General features: G+C 39.9%; 1 protein-coding gene and 1 long non-coding RNA gene across 2 annotated transcripts in view; one reads left to right on the top strand and one right to left on the bottom strand.

Annotated features, from left to right (window-relative positions):
- Positions 1-7,256: 7,256 nt before the first annotated feature.
- Positions 7,257-9,593, bottom strand: LOC136674782 (uncharacterized). The gene is made up of 4 exons (XR_010796095.1): positions 9,509-9,593; positions 8,779-8,862; positions 8,043-8,252; positions 7,257-7,385 (listed from the first exon to the last, which is right to left on the bottom strand). It is a non-coding gene; the product is annotated as an uncharacterized lncRNA (long non-coding RNA).
- A 125-nt stretch (positions 9,594-9,718) lies between these two features.
- Positions 9,719-17,524, top strand: part of ncs1a (neuronal calcium sensor 1a) — a 50,789-nt gene continuing 42,983 nt past the window's right edge. Inside the window, exon 1 of the mRNA XM_066659788.1 lies at positions 9,719-10,161. Coding sequence (XP_066515885.1) covers positions 10,098-10,161 — 64 coding nt within the window. The 5' untranslated portion in view covers positions 9,719-10,097. The remainder of the gene's footprint in view (positions 10,162-17,524) is intronic.

Genomic DNA, 17,524 nt, shown 5'->3' with positions numbered 1-17,524 from the left:
AGGGATGATGGTTTTTGTCTGCGTTTCGGCCTCACGTCCACGCGGCGTTTAACGTCACTGAAAACTGAGGTTTTCGAAAACCCTCTCCAAGCGGAGAAATTCATATAGTTCCTCACTAAAACTAAAATGCATGCACTCAGATAGCTCTAGGTTTCAGATTCCCACATGTGAACAAATATAAATGCTGTATTAGAATTATATTTATATTCATACACAGGATAAGAAAAACAGGAAAAGTAAAATACCCTATGCCAATCCATTAGGGCCCACCCCACTCTTTTCCTTCCTGCAGCCACAAAATATGTTGTTTAAAACCTAAACCTAAAGCCTAAGGTTGTTGTGGTCATTTGTGATCTGATCAGCTACCAGCAACATCTATCCATCCATCCATTATCTGTAACCGCTTATCCAATTTAGGGTCGCGGGGGGTCCAGAGCCTACCTGGAATCATCGGGCGCAAGGCGGGAATACACCCTGGAGGGGACGCCAGTCCTTCACAGGGCAACACAGACACAGACACATTCACTCACACATTCACACCTACGGACACTTTCGAGTCGCCAATCCACCTGCAACGTGTGTTTTTGGACTGTGGGAGGAAACCGGAGCACCCGGAGGAAACCCACGCGGACACGGGGAGAACACACCAACTCCTCACAGACAGTCACCCAGAGCGGGAATCGAACCCACAACCTCCAGGCCCCTGGAGCTGTGTGACCCAGCTACATCTAGTTACATTTAAATGAACTAGTATCTTGCACCAACCCACTAAGGTACGTATAGATAGAAATAATGCACAAAACCACGTAAAAATTTTTATCTTAAAATTATCTTCACTGACATGTAATAGGGAGAACAGAGCGTCTGTCTGCAGAAACTGCACTCTGTAACTTTTGGAGGAGGGCAGGAAACCTCCCCATTGGTTTCAGTACATTGCACTACACAGGGAGTATGGAGTGATTTGGAATTAAACCACTGTGTTTATCTCATGCTTCCTGGTATTTTGATATCGGGATATTTTCAAATATGGAGTGTGGAAAATGTGTTTTTAAAAATAAACAGATCCTGTGGGCTGTTTACGCTGTCATGTGACTGCAGCTCACAGGTGCATCCCTTTAGGTCTCATTTAATAAGCTCAGTCCTTGTAGTCTCTTGTCATGGTCCATTGTTCTCCTAGTCATCTTTGTGTTTGTGCTGTCAGTTTGTCGGCTTTGTTTCAGAGCTGTTGTTTTTTTTATTGTTAATAAATGTTTTATTGTTTTTCTTTATTGTTATTTTTATTATTAAATCCATTAACTCACCTCAGCACATGCATCCATCTTTTTACTCGTATGATTCCCCTGTGTGACACTTACTTAGGGTGTGTTCAGAGCTGTAGTTCAGGTCCCTTGGTCCAGACCAAACAAGAAAATGATACATTGTTACATTTTAGTCCTGGTCTATAGATTCTATGTGGGAAAAGGTCATCCACACACAACCACATATTTCATGCAAACCATGTTTCTCAGGAACAAGTATCTCTCTCAAGGGTTACCCTTCATGATCCATCAGAGTGCTATTTGACACTTGAGATTCACCCTCTCCATAAATCCTCACTGAATAACCCCCCCCCCCCCAACTCTCTCCTCACAGGTGCATGACTGTGTCTCGTTTATTTTGAATCATTTCTCCATCAACAGCACATAAGCCAAATGCAATCCTGCGCAACTATAATCCAACAGAGAAAACTGCAAAAGAAAAATAATATTTATCTTTCTGTGCCAGAGCAAATGTTTCACAAAATGTAAAGCTCATTTTTAGAAGATAATTATAGAAAATAGAAAAAGTGGAGGAGGCTCTATGTTGAACCCACTGTGGAAACAAATTGTCAGTCATGCACACGTAACTGATATATATATAATCTCCCTCAAAAAGCATGCACTAAAATGGTATGCTCTTTAGATTAAGCTCACCATGCTCAATGGCAAGCACTCTTTAGGGTTATATAAAGCCTCCCAGCACTTGTCTGTGAAGCAGTAAAACTGGGAAGATATGGAGGCCTTCATGAATCAGTAATTGATCTATCAGTAACTGGCCTCGTTAATGCTCTTGTGGCTGAATGCCATCAAATCCTCACAGAAACATTTTAAGATGTTGTGTGAAGCCTTCACAGAAGAGTAGAAGTTGTTATGCAGTAAACTGGGCCAAAGCACCCCAGTACCATTCATTTAAAAGGGAATGAACAGGTGTTTACATACTTCTGTCCAGCGCATCATTCTTAAAGGCATAGTAACAAAAATGAACTCTATAGTTCTAAGGCATAAAGGAAATGTGTAAAAAAATCCATATAAGGAAAAACATGGCCTGTTTATTGGCTTCAGGACAGTCAAAAGGAAAATGATACTCGTTACTTCTTTATTTTTTTTATCTAAATAGTCACAAAATGACAATAACTTCAGAGACTGAAAGTTGTATGAATGGCATGTAGTGTCCTGACAGGATGGTATTAAACAGCACATATTTCTGAGCTAGTTTGAGGATAATATTAAGAAAAATAAAATCTTCCATAGGAGGGAAAAAGGGGGCATATCAGGAGATGTAGCCTACTTTTAAACTGGCCTGAGTATGAGCTATTCTAATCTAGGGTAGCCATGGTCTGTGAGCTCAATATGGTGTGTTCTCTGAGGGGAGGGGGGGAGTGGGTATAGAGTGACACAGCAGGTGACGCTGCTGGCAAAATCCTGCAGGCTGCTTCTGGGGCAGCATGGCACTGACTCAGCAATATTCAACACAGATTTGCTTTTTAACTTTTCTTTTCTAGCAATATTCTATCTGAATATTGTTATTTTTTAACTGTCTCTCTTTCTGTTTGTGGTCATTTAGTTCTCTCTCTCTCTCTCCCTCTCTCTCACATTAACATCAATGGACACTTTTTGCCTGGACAACATACCAAGTACCTGTTGTGCCACTGTGCTAAAACATAAACCAATCAGCAATAACATTATGACCACCTCCTTGTATCTACATTCACGGTCCATTCTTTCAGCTCCCTTTCACCCTGTTCTTAAATGGTCAGGAATCCCCACAGACCAGGTATAATTTGGGTGGTGGATCATTCTCAGCGCTGCAATGACACTTGCGTGGTAGTAGTGTGTGTTGCGCTGGTATGAATGGATCAGACACAGCAGTGCTGCTCGAGATGTTAAACACTCACTGTCCATTCTGTTAGGCACACCTCCCTCGTGGGTCCACCTTGTAGATTTAAAGTCAGAGACAGTAGCTCTTCGGTTGCTGCACAGTTTGTGTTGGTTGTCCTCTAGTTTCTCAAACATGGACACAGGAGGCTGCCAACTGGACGCTGTTGGCAGCAGCCAAGTTAGAATTTTTTTTTAATTGTCGTAAATATGCATTAACTGATATGTGCACGTTGTGGTCAAATGTTTGGGGACACTTGCTCATCCAACATTTCTTCTAAAAGGAATGGCTATTTTTTGTCTTTTTTTGTTGCAGCAAAAGCTTCTACCATGAAAACTACAAAAAATAAACAGTAAAATAGACATTCTATCAGTCCTCCTTTAACGTTTCTCAGGCCAATGACCATTGCACCTCACACCACGCACTGTCCATTACCAAGAGCGAGGCGCTGTCCACAGTTCTGAAGCAGAACACCACTGTTTTGCGTGGATCGCACGTTTGACTTATAATTGCGACATTAAAACAGTTAGGGATGTGTTATTCATATGCAGGCACAATTTGAGGCTGATAATGTTTTTTACAAGGGAAATGACCAAAGAAATATAACATTTTGCCAAAATTGATTGAATTTGCAAAACGTGCCTAGATTTTCAGCTTCCCCTGGCTTTCAGTGTGCATTTAAAATCTACTCCAACTTCTGTTCTATTCAAATTTTTATTATAGATTTCAGTACAGAAAGATTTAGGTTAAAAGTGTTTCAGGAAGTATGGAAGAAGGAGGATCACTGCATATTTGGGAATCCTTCCCATTTTCATTTGTATGAAAGAAATGCATGTGTCAGAATGTCAGTAATGGACGTGCTAATCATGAGTAATGTCCATGCACAAATCATAGATGAAAAATGTAAACAACCACATAAACCCCATACTGAATTTAAATAATAAAGGATTCATAAAGAGAGATATAAGCTACAATTAAATCCTATAATATTAGTCTAAATTGTGTTATGTTTCGCAGACAATAATTGCAGCCATTTCACTTATCATTCTACAGATTTTGAGTTGAAGTTGCAGGTTCCCTTCTGGTTTATGGTTCTGGGATTTTCAGTCATTCACATTAATCATATTATATCAAGTAACTAATAACAGTTAACGGTTATTTAAGAACTTAAATTATTTTGTGGTGTTTAATTTTAAATTTATTAATATGTGTAAAAACTCAGGCACGCACTTAACCATGTAATTGTCTTGAGGGTCCTCTCAGAATTGTTGATTATTGGTTGTCTGTAACTATTTACGAAGTTCAGGGTCACGGTGCGTCCAGAGCATACCCAGAATCACCAGGTACAAGGTGAGAACACACTCTGGAGGGGCGCCAGTCCTCTGAACCTGGAAAATGTAGTATAGCTTTAAAAAATTATTTTAATCTTTTTTTTGGGGGGAAAAATATGAATAAACAGTGAATAGACTGTTGAACAAGACTGTTGAGGTTATAACTAAGTTTATATTTCAGCTGAAATCAAAAGACCTGTCACCCAGGAGGACACGGATTGAGCGACTGCATCTTTGTCAAGACTTTTTTACAGGCATTGTACAGCCATGGGCTGGATTTTGAGGGTAAACTTAGGTCTATAGTACTTTGATATGCCATCATCATCAATATTACACTACTTTACAATACTAACAGTTCGGCTTGTGTAAAGTCATTACACAGTGTTGCACAATGTCAGAAAAATGTTATTTGAACCAGAGATGTATATGTGGTGTAATCTGTAGTTAAAAAAGAAACAGGGCATAGTTTTAGCCCATGTACACTACACAGACAAACCCTTGTAAATCAGATATCAGGTAATCAGATAATCAGATCTACTTCAAACTGAAGGTATTTGTGTTTATAAAAATGTGTGGATGCCTTTTTACCATACAAGGAAATTAGCATTTTTTGTAAATATCTGATAGTTTGCTTAACTTTAAATCTAGACTCTCCCCATCAAGATAATTGCCTACAGTTTTGCCTACAGGACGAACAGGTCGACAGAGAATGTTGTCATCACAGCTCTCCACTCAGCCCTCATTCTTTTAGAACAGAAAAATTCATATAAGGAAGCTGTTCGTGGACTTTAGTTAAGCTTTTAATACAGTTATTCCACAAAGCCTGGTCAAAAAACTGGGCGATCTGGGCCTGGGCAATTCACTATGTTCATGGATATTGGACTTCCTGAGCAACAGACCCCAATTCGACAGAATGGGAAACCGCACATCCTCAACTCTCATCTTGAACACAGGCACCTCACAGGGATATGTCCTCAGCCCCCTCTTCGACTCACTCTTCACATATGACTGCTCCCCCATTCACACCTTCAAAAACATCATCAAGTTTGCTGATGACACCACCATTGTAGGACTGACTGCGAACAACAACGAGTCAGCCTACAGGGAGGAGGTCCAGCATCTGACAGTATGGTGTAGGAATAATAACCTGGAGTTGAACCCCAATAAAACCAAGGAGCTGGTCGTGGATTTTAGAAGATCCACTCGCACCGCACCATAGCCTTACTCATCAATGGAGTGGAGGTTGAGAGAGTGGAGAACTTTAATTTCCTTGGAATACACATCTCTGCTGACCTCACATGGGCCTTCAACACCCGATACCAAGTGGGGAAGGTACAACAGAGACTCTACCTCCTCAGAAAGCTGAAGCACTCCCACTTCCCTCAACATTTGCGGATGAACTTTTACAGAGCCACCATCGAAAACCTCCTGACCTACTGCTGCACAGTTTGGTTCACTAGTTGCACAGCACAGGACAGAAGAGACCTGCAGCAAGTGGTGAGAGAGGCAGAAAAAATCATAGGAACTTCACTACCCCACCTCAGTGACATTTACAACAGCCGACTCCAGAAAAAGGCTATCAATGCATTTCGATGGACACTACTCACCCTGGACACACTCGGTTTTCCCCCCTCCCTCCAGCAACCTTAATCATCCTTAACTAACCTTAACCAATCCATCCTGACTGATAATCAGTGGAATCAATGGTCAATCATCCATACTAACAGACATCCCTGGTTTTGATTCATGGTCAGGGAACAGTTCCTTTGGGGGCAGCCGTGGCCTTGAGGGTAGAAAAGCGAGCTTGAGGCCGCAGGGTCCCTGGACCGGCAAGGTGGGGAAAGAAATAAGTAAGAAAATAAATAAATAAATAAATAAATAAATAAATCGATCGATCAAATACAGCTGAAGTGCCTTTGAGCAAGGCACCTAAATCCCAAACTGCTCCCTGGGCACCAAGTTGGCTGTGTGTGTGTGTGTTCACACCTCTACTGTGTGTGTGTGTGTTTCCACTGCTATGGATGGTTTGAAGGCAGAGAGGCAATTTCCCTATGGGGTCAATAAAGGTGACTCTATGTATATGAATTTCCAGCACTTTTTTTTTTAATTGTCAGCATGGGTTGTGGGCAAAATGATGTTTCTTTATTTGTTTGTGTTGAGTTCTAATCTAAAACTAGGAATTACAACTCCTCAGTGTTTCTGAAATGTTGTTCAGATTAATACAAGGTTATTACAGTTCAGATCAGTTTTACATTTAAATCTAATGACTTAAGAAAGAACCGTCTAGCTGGACTATCTCTCTCTGGCATTACAAGCCACATTGATCGGCTCACTTGATTATTTATTTATTTATTTTGGCTCAGAAGGGATTTGGCTAATGACAGCACTAAGTGCATGCTTACAGGCAAAAAGACTGATGAAATGTGATGTAATCATTCACATTGGTGTCACATGCCCAAATGAAAACGCTGGGATTTGATATGTCACTACATGTCATATTAACTGGTAATGTGAATTCATTTCATGACCAGTGCTTTTCTTTAACTGGTCAGCATATCGCAATAAAGGAAGCACCACAGGAAACTGGTTTGGTCTTAGCAGCAGTCAAGTCTTAATCCCCTAATTTAAAAGCCCTGTTTGGATAGTACAACCTCCACAGAAGAATGTAAAGTAAGTTATGTGTAATACATGATTATTTAAATTTAATCTACTTGTATATCTAAGAATACACTTACGACTAAGTGATGTATGTGTTTTTATTAAAGGCATGAAATTGGGGAAAAGCAGCAGTACATAGAGCCTACTGGCCTCATCATTCAGGCGAGGGGACTGTTCTGTCTGGCAGCAGCCTGTTTGGTGGACTTCCAGAGGAGACAGCATCTGGTGATTGCATAATTGAGGTGAAATGTCAATGGTCTGTCAGAAGCAATATTGTCCTGCAGGCAGCTGAGAATAAGGCCTTTTGTTTCTAGAGATGGATAAAGTGATTGGTTCCCTCAGACTAAACTCACCAATATTGGCATCAAATCCAAGGCAATCTACACCTGATCAAAGATAATTGTTGCCATTCGCTTAGATTCCCCTTTACCTGGTCATTTTGTCAGTGCTCAAAGACCCACACTGACACTCTGGAAACTTTTTTTAAAGAATATTTCCTACCCCACCTTCTCTCACAGTATTACATTAACATGCAGTTGTATGTTATAGGGCGGCACGGTGGCGCAGCAGGTAGTGTCGCAGTCACACAGCTCTAGGGGCCTGGAGGTTGTGGGTTCGATTCCCGCTGGGTGACTGTCTGTGAGGAGTTGGTGTGTTCTCCCCGTGTCCGCGTGGGTTTCCTCCGGGTGCTCCGGTTTCCTCCCACAGTCCAAAAACACACGTTGGTAGGTGGATTGGCGTCTCAAAAGTGTCTGTAGGTGTGAGTGAATGTGTATGTGTTGCCCTGTGAAGGACTGGCGCCCCCTCCAGGGTGTAATCCCGATTACAGATAATGAATGAATGAATGTATGTTATAATTAATTAGGTTTTATCACTTACTTCCTGTTGAGGTGTTTCGGGCATGTCCATCTGGGAGGAGAGATTATTTGTCTCCACTGGCTTGGGAATGCCTCTGTATCCCCCCGGAAGAGCTGGAAGTAGTGGCTAGGGAGAGGGAGGTCTGGGTTTCTTTACTCGAACTGCTTCCCCCGTGACCTGGACCCGGATAAGCGGTGGACAATGGATAGATGGATGGACAATAACATGTTCCTGGATAAAGAAGAAAATCATATTTATCTGGTATTGCTTGTTTTATTTAGAGTTTGAAAGTTAATCATTCAAAATGAACAGGCATAAATCATTCATTACAACACGTATAATACATTCAAAACAAACATTTATAAATCAGTCAATAACTTGGAAGACAAAATCAAGTTAAGATATAACTTACTTCATTGAATTTCCTTGAGAATGGGTGTTTGCAAAGTTGTTAGACATATGTACAAGATATAAGCTGATGTTGATGAAGAAATTCATAATATTAACACTTTCTTGTAGGAAAATGTAATACTCTATGACATATTTACCCTGGATCAATATGTAAAGGTAAAATTATTTATTCCCTGATCAAGATCAAACACTTAAACCACCACATGTGACATCAAAGATGAATGGTAATGTATAGCCAAAATGATGGTACTAGATTACAGCAGGGTTAAATGCTTCCTCATTGGACTTGAAATGCCTGTGGATGTGCCAGGGGTGCTGCGGTTGTGAGTGTGTGAGTGTGTGTCACCCTGCAATGGATTGGTGCCCCCTCCGGGTTGTGTTCCCTCTTTGCGCCCAGTGATTCTGGGTAGGCTCTGGACCCATCACAACCCTGAAATGGATAAGCAGTTACAGGCAATGAATGAATGAATGAACATACTACTTGAGTGCAGAAACTATTGTTTTATGACCACCACTCTCTCAGCTTTGCTGTGGCATTTAATAGCCTCTCACTGATCACTCCTTTTCAGACAAAAAGAACTACTTTATTAAATTTTAAACCAAACCAGAGAAAAAGTTTAGGCAGGCAGTTGCAATAAAACATTATTCTCCAAAAACATGAAAGCAGGATCAGATTATTTATCCTGTAAACAAGGTGAATATAATGAGACAAAACATGTCTAACCAAATATATTTTGGCTTTTTCTTTTTATAATGCTACTCTGTGGGATCTTTTACCCCTTGACGGAAAGAGGCAAAAAAGGAGCTGTTTATGAGATAAATATCTCCTTCTTTCCCATCCGTTTACATCAGTGCTGCACTCTGAAACCATATAACTGGTCCACTATATGGCGAACACACACAAACAATGATGAAAAAATAAAATAATTAAGAAATGACAGTATTTTAAGGCAGTATTTTGAAATTAAGCTGTTTGTAACTGAATCACATTATAGTCTTTAAAGGCAGAACATTTTCAACACGTTTCCAGGACACTGGTACACCTATGGTGCTCGCCAACAACAATTACAACTTACTTCCTGGGAATACTGCTCGTTTCACACCCCGCCAAAATTTTCGTTAATGTTTATGTGCTTTGGTTACAATGTACTAACACAGTCATGCCAATAAAGCTACTTTGAATTGAATTGGGTGTGGCTTAAGGAATGGGGCACAGAAAGCGTTGTTAGGGACGACGCCACTAACACAGCGCGTGGCGGGTAGCCACACCCACCATCACCCTCCCACACCACACGCTCGCTCTCTCTCTGTCTCTCACACACACACACACACACACACACACACAAGGACAGAGGCAGCATTTAGCCTAAGAGCGACCCGACACTTCCCGAGCTCGCTAGCTCGGCATCAGAGACACTGGGGCATGGGACACGAGTGAAAATAATTCAGCCTCGCTTTCTTTTTTCCTCTTTGCCCGAGGACAGGCACTGCCCTTTTAAACCGCTTTTCATCACTCTCATTTCTCTGTCCCTCTTTCTGGCGTTGTATATATATATTTTTCTTTCATTTTCTTTCTTTCTTTCCTTCGTCTCCTACGTTCAATGTGAGGGAAAGAGGGGCAGCGGGGGCGGGGGATACATTTAGGGAGGACGAGAGAGAGGAGAGATGGGCAAATCCAACAGCAAACTCAAGCCTGAGGTGGTGGAGGAATTGACCAGAAAAACCTATTGTGAGTACTAAACCCCCCGCCCGTTCTCTCTCTCTCTCTCTCTCTCTCTCTCTCTTTCTCTCTCATTCACTAACACCCCCCCCACACACACACACACTCATACACACGCACTTAATGTCAAGTGCTTGTTAGCTAGAGCTAGTGTGCCCTACGCTTTAATGAATGAGATGCATTTCCTTTGCTTTTCTCTGCTTTGAGTGTCATTTGTCTCTTTATAGACATAACATACATAACAATAGGAGCTTAATGTGTATATATGTAACAAAATGTGAAATGTATATGATTATATTTATATTAAATAACAATGAATATTTCTAATCCACTTTTTAATACTATACTGCCTACTATAATTCAGAAAAGCTCTCACTTCATAGAATATTAGCATGAATGGATGGGGCTAAACAGCTTGATGAACAGGTGGTTTTCGTGTATAATTTCCTTCAGTAAGCCACTATTGGAGAGTTCATCTAACAGAATGTGGAAGCAACAATGGCACCACATCTGGCACTCACTCCATTTAGCTCCACTTACCTGTTCACAGAGGACTTACTCGCCAGGTACACTAGGTATAGTTAAAATTACTTTGAGCTTACGTTGGTAGGTAGCACAATAGTGTGGGCTATCAAATTAGCAAAGCGCAAGCCCCAGTTGCTTGGACTGCTGGTCTGCCCCCCCTCAGTCTATCTACTTCTGATTGTCCTTAAATAAGACAAGGGTGTGCACCATTCATTTCTTACATAAATAGCCATGGGAAATGCACATTCAAGTTAGACAGACTAGCATGCAAACTAATTCAATAGTGGAGCAGCACACGTTTCGCCACACTGGTAAACATCTGCTGATCTATGGGTTTATGAGTGGTGTGTGCAGGCTGCTCCCAGTTTCTAAAGCTTTGGTCCCATCATGGGATATCTCCTTGGTCCTGGATGCTCCCTCTCAGCCTTCATTGGAGCTGCTAGAGATTGTGTTTACCATGGACTCTTCCAGGTGAATCAGCGAGCTGGTAATGTTCTCAGTGTACCCTGTGTACCTTCACTTTGAAGCACACAAAGGTCATGTTATATCCTAAACCAGCCTTTGTGCCTAAAGTTAGTGGCTTTGCCTATGCCTGCACAGCCCTGATGCAAACTTTTATTCATGCCTTACTCTTCTCTTTGTATAAAGAATAGAGTTTGGTTACGTGTGCGCTTGTGCTTTGGTGCTTACACTGAACAAACAAGGAGCTTCAGAAATTAGCTTGTCATGTCACATGCTCCCGATGTTGCATCGTGCTCCTATTTTGCTTCAGACCTCCACATGGACTCAAATTCCCAGGATCCCCTGGGAGATCAACAGGACCTGGAACTCCTCCCTTCCACCAATCAGAAAGGGAGTGCGCTGAGCACTGATCTTCTAAACCTGGCAGAGGGACTATTTACATAGCATGTTTTCTTTGACTTGTTGCATATTATTGCCACTAGTCTGTCTGCCATTTTAAGTTTTTTTTGTTATTGCTTATCGTGCTTTTCACGGTCTAACTTGACTACTTTTGCCTTTAGGGTTGCAAAGGCGTGGACATTTTCTGATAAATTTCCAGTAAATTACCAGTAATTTTTCATGGTAACTTTAGCTCAGGAACTTTGGAAATTTTCAAAAATGTATACTTTCCATGGACATTTGGGGAACTTTGGAAATGTATGGGAATATTGTTTAAATGAACCAAATCATACACTATCATCAATGTACCATTTATTTTGTCTACAGCAGACGTGAAGGCATAACAATACAAATAATAATTGCATTGGCATTCTTCTTTTGAATAAAATGACAAAGTGTAAAAACACTAAAGTTAATGGTCTTCAAAATGTTAAATAAATAATTAACAAGTATTAATTCTTGGTTACAGAAACCCATGGTAAACTAACCTCTTGCTAGCCTGCTAGTCTTGGTAAATTAGTTTCTTAAATGAAATATCTCATTAAGCTTTTCTGATTTATCAGTGATAGTGTAACACTCTCAGACTAGAACAGACGCTCGCAGAAGAGGCTAAATTGTTTATTAACAATAAGGGCAATCCAACAAAGGAGAGTTGGAGAGTTACAGTTGTGATAGGTCGACCAGGTGCTTGGAGGAGTCATGTGATAGACAGAAGAGTTCTGAGAGTGGAGTTTTTGGGTTCAGGATATAGAGTGTTCACTAGAAGGAGTGACAGATAGCAAGCAACTGTGATTACACCTTGATTTAATAATTGCTTAAATGTTTCAGTGCTATTACTGTCAATAAATATATGAACTTCGTCAAAATTTGGCTGACTTTAGTTCATCCTTTGGTCCAAATGTGTGCTTTCAATAGTGATGAGTGTCAGGTTTCTAGAAATCATCTGGACATATGCTGTACACGTGATGGAAGAATGAACAGTGCAGGGGGTGTGCAATGTGCCATGTGCCTGGGATTGAGGCGCAGCTCTGCTATTCAACTGTTTTCGTGTCATATCTAATTATTTTAGCCATAATTATGCTTCAGTATATTTTTTACCAACTATATGTAAGTTTCTCACCTTTAACTTTGAATATTCCAATTTTGTTCCCATTAATTCCCATAATTACCTGTTAATTTCTGTTAATTCCCAACCCTACTTGCCTTACACTTTGTACCTGTTCGCTGTTTTAGTAGTCTGTTTTTCTCTTTTTTCAATCTGTTTTTCAACTGCCCTTTGTTATAGCTAGTGCCGCCATGGGTTTGCAGCCCCTAAGAGGTCTTTAACTGCTTTACACCTTGGAAAAGGCTACTTCATAAACCATCTTCAATGGGTTGTCCTTATAGGATTTGAATGGGCCGTGCCACACATTTGTCAGATTCTGTTGGTTGGATGTCAGAGAGCCCATGGCCTATGTGGTCCTTAGTATGAGCTCTATTCATCTTCTAACTTTGATGAATAGATGTTATTAACCTTAGACTTTTCCACGTATGAACTTAAGATTTTGGGTTATTTTCCTCAGTCAAGACAGCTTTGGCCATGGACTTGTGAGCAAAGGGCTATTTTCAATAACCTCTATCTGGACAGCATTGTATCAGTGAGCCTTTTTAGTACTCCCTTGTCTGGACCAAGCTTTGGCCAAGGAGACACCTGGCGATCTTATGGTTTAGGGCTGTCCTTTCCCTCCACACCCTAGAACCTTCTGCACCTTGTCTAAAGTCAGTTGGAAATCATACAAGCATACAAATAATGGTTGGTTTTATCTTTCATGAGTAAAGTAACTCATCACATTTCCCTAATTGGACTTCACAAGGGAAGGACTGGCAGACATCCCAGAGGTGCTGCTATTTTATATTAAAATTTGTTGTTTCATGTTATGGGCCCTTTAATTGTGTCTTAATATGTGAGAATAGCCTATATCTCTGAAAGTTTTTAGTAAGTTGCACACACCACCGCTCTTTAAATGACCATTTTAATTGCTTTTTTGGATTGCATTTTTGTTATAATTAGATATTGATCCTTTATAAGAAATCAAAATCTCTTCCTAAACAAATAATGCTTTGCCATTAAACATTGTGCTTCACGATTTATAACAATTCTCCCCCTTAACAGAAAATAAATAACATGACTGCAGATCACAGATCAAGTTAAATGATTCACATGAGATCAGCTTTCTAGATCTTGATTAAGAAAAACAATTGACATTTCAAATAGGCAGTTGGCCTCAAAAACAAGTCAAGATTTAATTAAGAATAGTCATTTGAAAGCCTTAGTCTTGCAGGGAAAATGTATGTTTATATTCATGGGTGGCCACAGCTAAAGTTTTAGTTTAAACACAAAAAAGCTTTTAAATTTGAGCATGTTTTTGTTCTGATACCTAGTGATAGGATAGGTTAATTCAAACTACTGAAAAATATTTGCAGCTTCAGGGAACGTATGTCCAGTATCTACAGTACTAAGCAAAAGTCAAGGAACTCCTTTATTTAATTTCCAGTCACAATGATCAATAATTAAAATTTATTATTTTCAGAGATACTTCTGAGGATATTAGATTTTTCACTGAGAGAAGAAAACTTACTGGTTGTGTTATTTCAAATGGTTTTTATGGCATGTCAAGATGTTGTTAATACATAACTAATGTTCCCTTCCAGCCCAGATTTCATTATTAATGAATATGTTTTAGGATTACAAGGATTTTGAGAAGCAGAAAATGGCACCAATATCTTAGACTGAACTTTGGAGATTCATTCATTCATTCATTCATTCATTCATTATCTGTAACCGCTTATCCAGTTCAGGGTTACGGTGGGTCCAGAGCCTATCTGGAGTCATTGGGGAATTGGGAATACACCCTGGAGGGGGTGCCAGTCCTTCACAGGGCAACACAGACACACACACATTCACTCACACACTCACACCTACGGACACTTTTGAGTCGCCAATCCACCTACAAACGAGTGTTTTTTGGACTGTGGGTGGAAACCGGAGCACCCGGAGGAAACCCACGCGGACACGGGGAGAACCTCCCACAACTCACAAACAGAATAGTCTGCAAGAAAAAAATGGATTCTGTAATTATAGCTGTGGTAAAGTATTTAAGAGTTTCAATGTTGGTTGGATGATAATTGGTCGGATAATAAACAACAGCCTTAGAGGTTAAGTGTAGGATAATATTTAATTTAAATGTTCAATGATAGATAACAGAAATGTTGTGGTAGCTGGTAGGAATAGAGTGGGCTGGGCCCTATTTGAAGCTCTAATGGACTGCCATTGGATATTTACATCTTATCCTGTGTATAACTATAATGTAATTAAGGGCCATTGCAAGCGGAAATAAAACATATCAAGAGTGCTATGTGATTATTTTTTTTAATTTTTTAAAATAAGTTACAGTTTTATATTAATTACAGTGTTTAAAATTGTTTCCAGTGGAGCCCGAAAGCAGAAGACATGTACATGTTTATCACATCATTTATTTATTATTCATGTGTTGAAATAATTATTCACTTATTTATTATTCACTAATCAAAATAACTTATTCATAATCCATTGACACAAAACACACTTTTAATGGTACAGCTTCATTTACTGCCCATTGACTTCTGTTATAGTGTTTTCTGAGTCACCTGATGAATTATTTGTTTTAAAGATGCAGCATATTAGATAGAAAAACCCTGAAGGTTTTCTTCAAGAGCATCATATTGACTCACTTCACTAACTGATTAATTATTTGGGTTTATTATTCCTCATGAAATAAGTCATCATCATATCAGTCTTCATCATGCAACAACTGTGTCAAAATTATAATTGAAATGTTATTCTTCTAATAAGGATTTAACTGAAATGTTAAATCAGATTCGGAAATAAATGTTAATTTAAATAAAGCATCCAAATATTTGTTTAAATGAAATATCATTAGAAATCTACCAGATTGTGGTAAATGGACTTTTAAATTAAATTTGAACATTAATTTTGAGTTCATCATGCATGTATATGTGGACCATTTAAATCCAAACTTACAATTACATTGCCATTTTGCATATTATATTTTCATTTTAAGTTTGGCACTGATATGCTGATATCTTCAGACATCCACTGCTCTGCACAATTCAGAATTAAATGATATGGAAATGTGAATAAAAATGGGTGGCAAAAATAGGCATGAAAGTCTATTTCTCTAATATTTCTACATAATACCAGCTTCCAGAGATATGTAAATGCACACTACCTGATGGTGTGTGTGTTTATGTGTGTATTTGTGTGTGTGTTTTGAGAGATCCCAGGAACATGGAGGTCGTGCTCAGTTTGTGCCAATTGCGTTGGAGGGGGCAGTTGAAGCTGTCAGCATGGAGTCTAAATTACCACTTTCACATGCTGTGAAGCTCATTCATTGTGTGTGTGTTCTAGCATGCAACAGAGCTGGGGACTGTGCTTAAAAACACACAGACTTCAAAGGCTCCTTGCTGTCATCATGTTTCTGTAACAAGCCTTTTAATAGTTATTAAGCTATGCAACATGTCTGACTCCATCATAAGGCATTGATTTTGATTTTCTTCTGCTGTGATGTTGTGTTTGAGGAGGAAAATATTTAAAAAATGTTTTCTTTAAAATAAGGCACACATGGGCATATTCTTACTTGAGCTTGTTTGTTCTGTATCCTGCTGTAGGACATGGTGATTTGTCCCATACTGAAATCATATTTATCCTTACACCACTTATTTTTAAAAAATCTCATATAAAAATAAAACACCAGTAAATACTTAGAATCATTTTCTTTTCAAACTATAAGGATTTCTAAAATGATTAGTTTAGTAAGTGCTGCCCTTTTCTGTGCTGCTTGTTCTCTGTGGGCATAGACATTGTTAAATCAGATCTGTTATAAAAGTGTTAATTTTTTTTGTTAGAGAGCGCCTCTCATCCAAGCTCTTCCCAGATTTGCAGAGCTCGTCACCCAAGTACAGAGAGTGTGCCCAGCAACCCTCCTGAGAAGATTTATTTCCACAGCTGCTTATAAACAAAGACCAGTAGAAAGACCATATTTCTTTCTGTCAGTACCCAGTGCTCAAGATCATAGGTTAGGGTGAGAATGTAGATTGGCTGATCATTTGACAGCTTTGCTTTGTAACTCAGCTCAGTCTTCACCACCACAGTCTTGTACCTTGACCGCATTATTGCACCTGTTGCACCTAACATAAGGTTGATGTCACGATCTCCCTTCCCGTCAGCGAGGAAGAAGACCCTGCGCTACTCCACTTCGGGTATGTCATTTTCTTCAAGGAGAAATTAGATTTCTTGGTGCTGATCTGCATACAGACTGCTTCACACTTGACTGCAAACCTCTCAAGTGCACACTGAAGGCCTGTGTACAAAGAAGTCAGAAAGGACAAGACAATCTGACACCTCCTGAACCCAAGCCTCCTGTTATGTGTGAGAGTGTAAAGAGCTGGCCTGCGGTCCCATGGCCTAGACATATTTGGCATTGTTCCTTCAGAATCTCAGTTTTGACTAACAGGGAGATTCTCCTTTCTGGTACCATTTCCCACGAAGGCTGAGAAGTGTTATGCCTCAATAAGTGGCATAACAAAAAATGAGGACTACCACCCCAGTTTGCCAATGTAGAGCACAGTTTCTGAGGTACATGTGATATTGAAAAGGCAAGTCAGCTATGACATCTGCCTGACATCCAGGGCTTTCAGCAGTTCTGGGTGAATCTTATCCACTCATGGAGACTTGCCACTGCAGAGCTTTCCAACTGCCTCCATGATCTCAGCCATGTATATGGAATCTGACATTCTGGCAGCCTCCTCCTGCATAATAGGCATGTCCCTCTGGTTTAGGAGTTCTTCAACATGCCCCTTCCAACGTCTGACAATATCCTCATTTGAGTTCAGAGTTTTGCCACTCTTG

Source organism: Hoplias malabaricus, chromosome 2 (assembly GCF_029633855.1).
Source record: "Hoplias malabaricus isolate fHopMal1 chromosome 2, fHopMal1.hap1, whole genome shotgun sequence".
NCBI lineage: Eukaryota > Metazoa > Chordata > Actinopteri > Characiformes > Erythrinidae > Hoplias > Hoplias malabaricus.
Note: the sequence above shows the minus strand (reverse complement) of the source record. Positions and strands in the feature narration are given on the sequence as shown.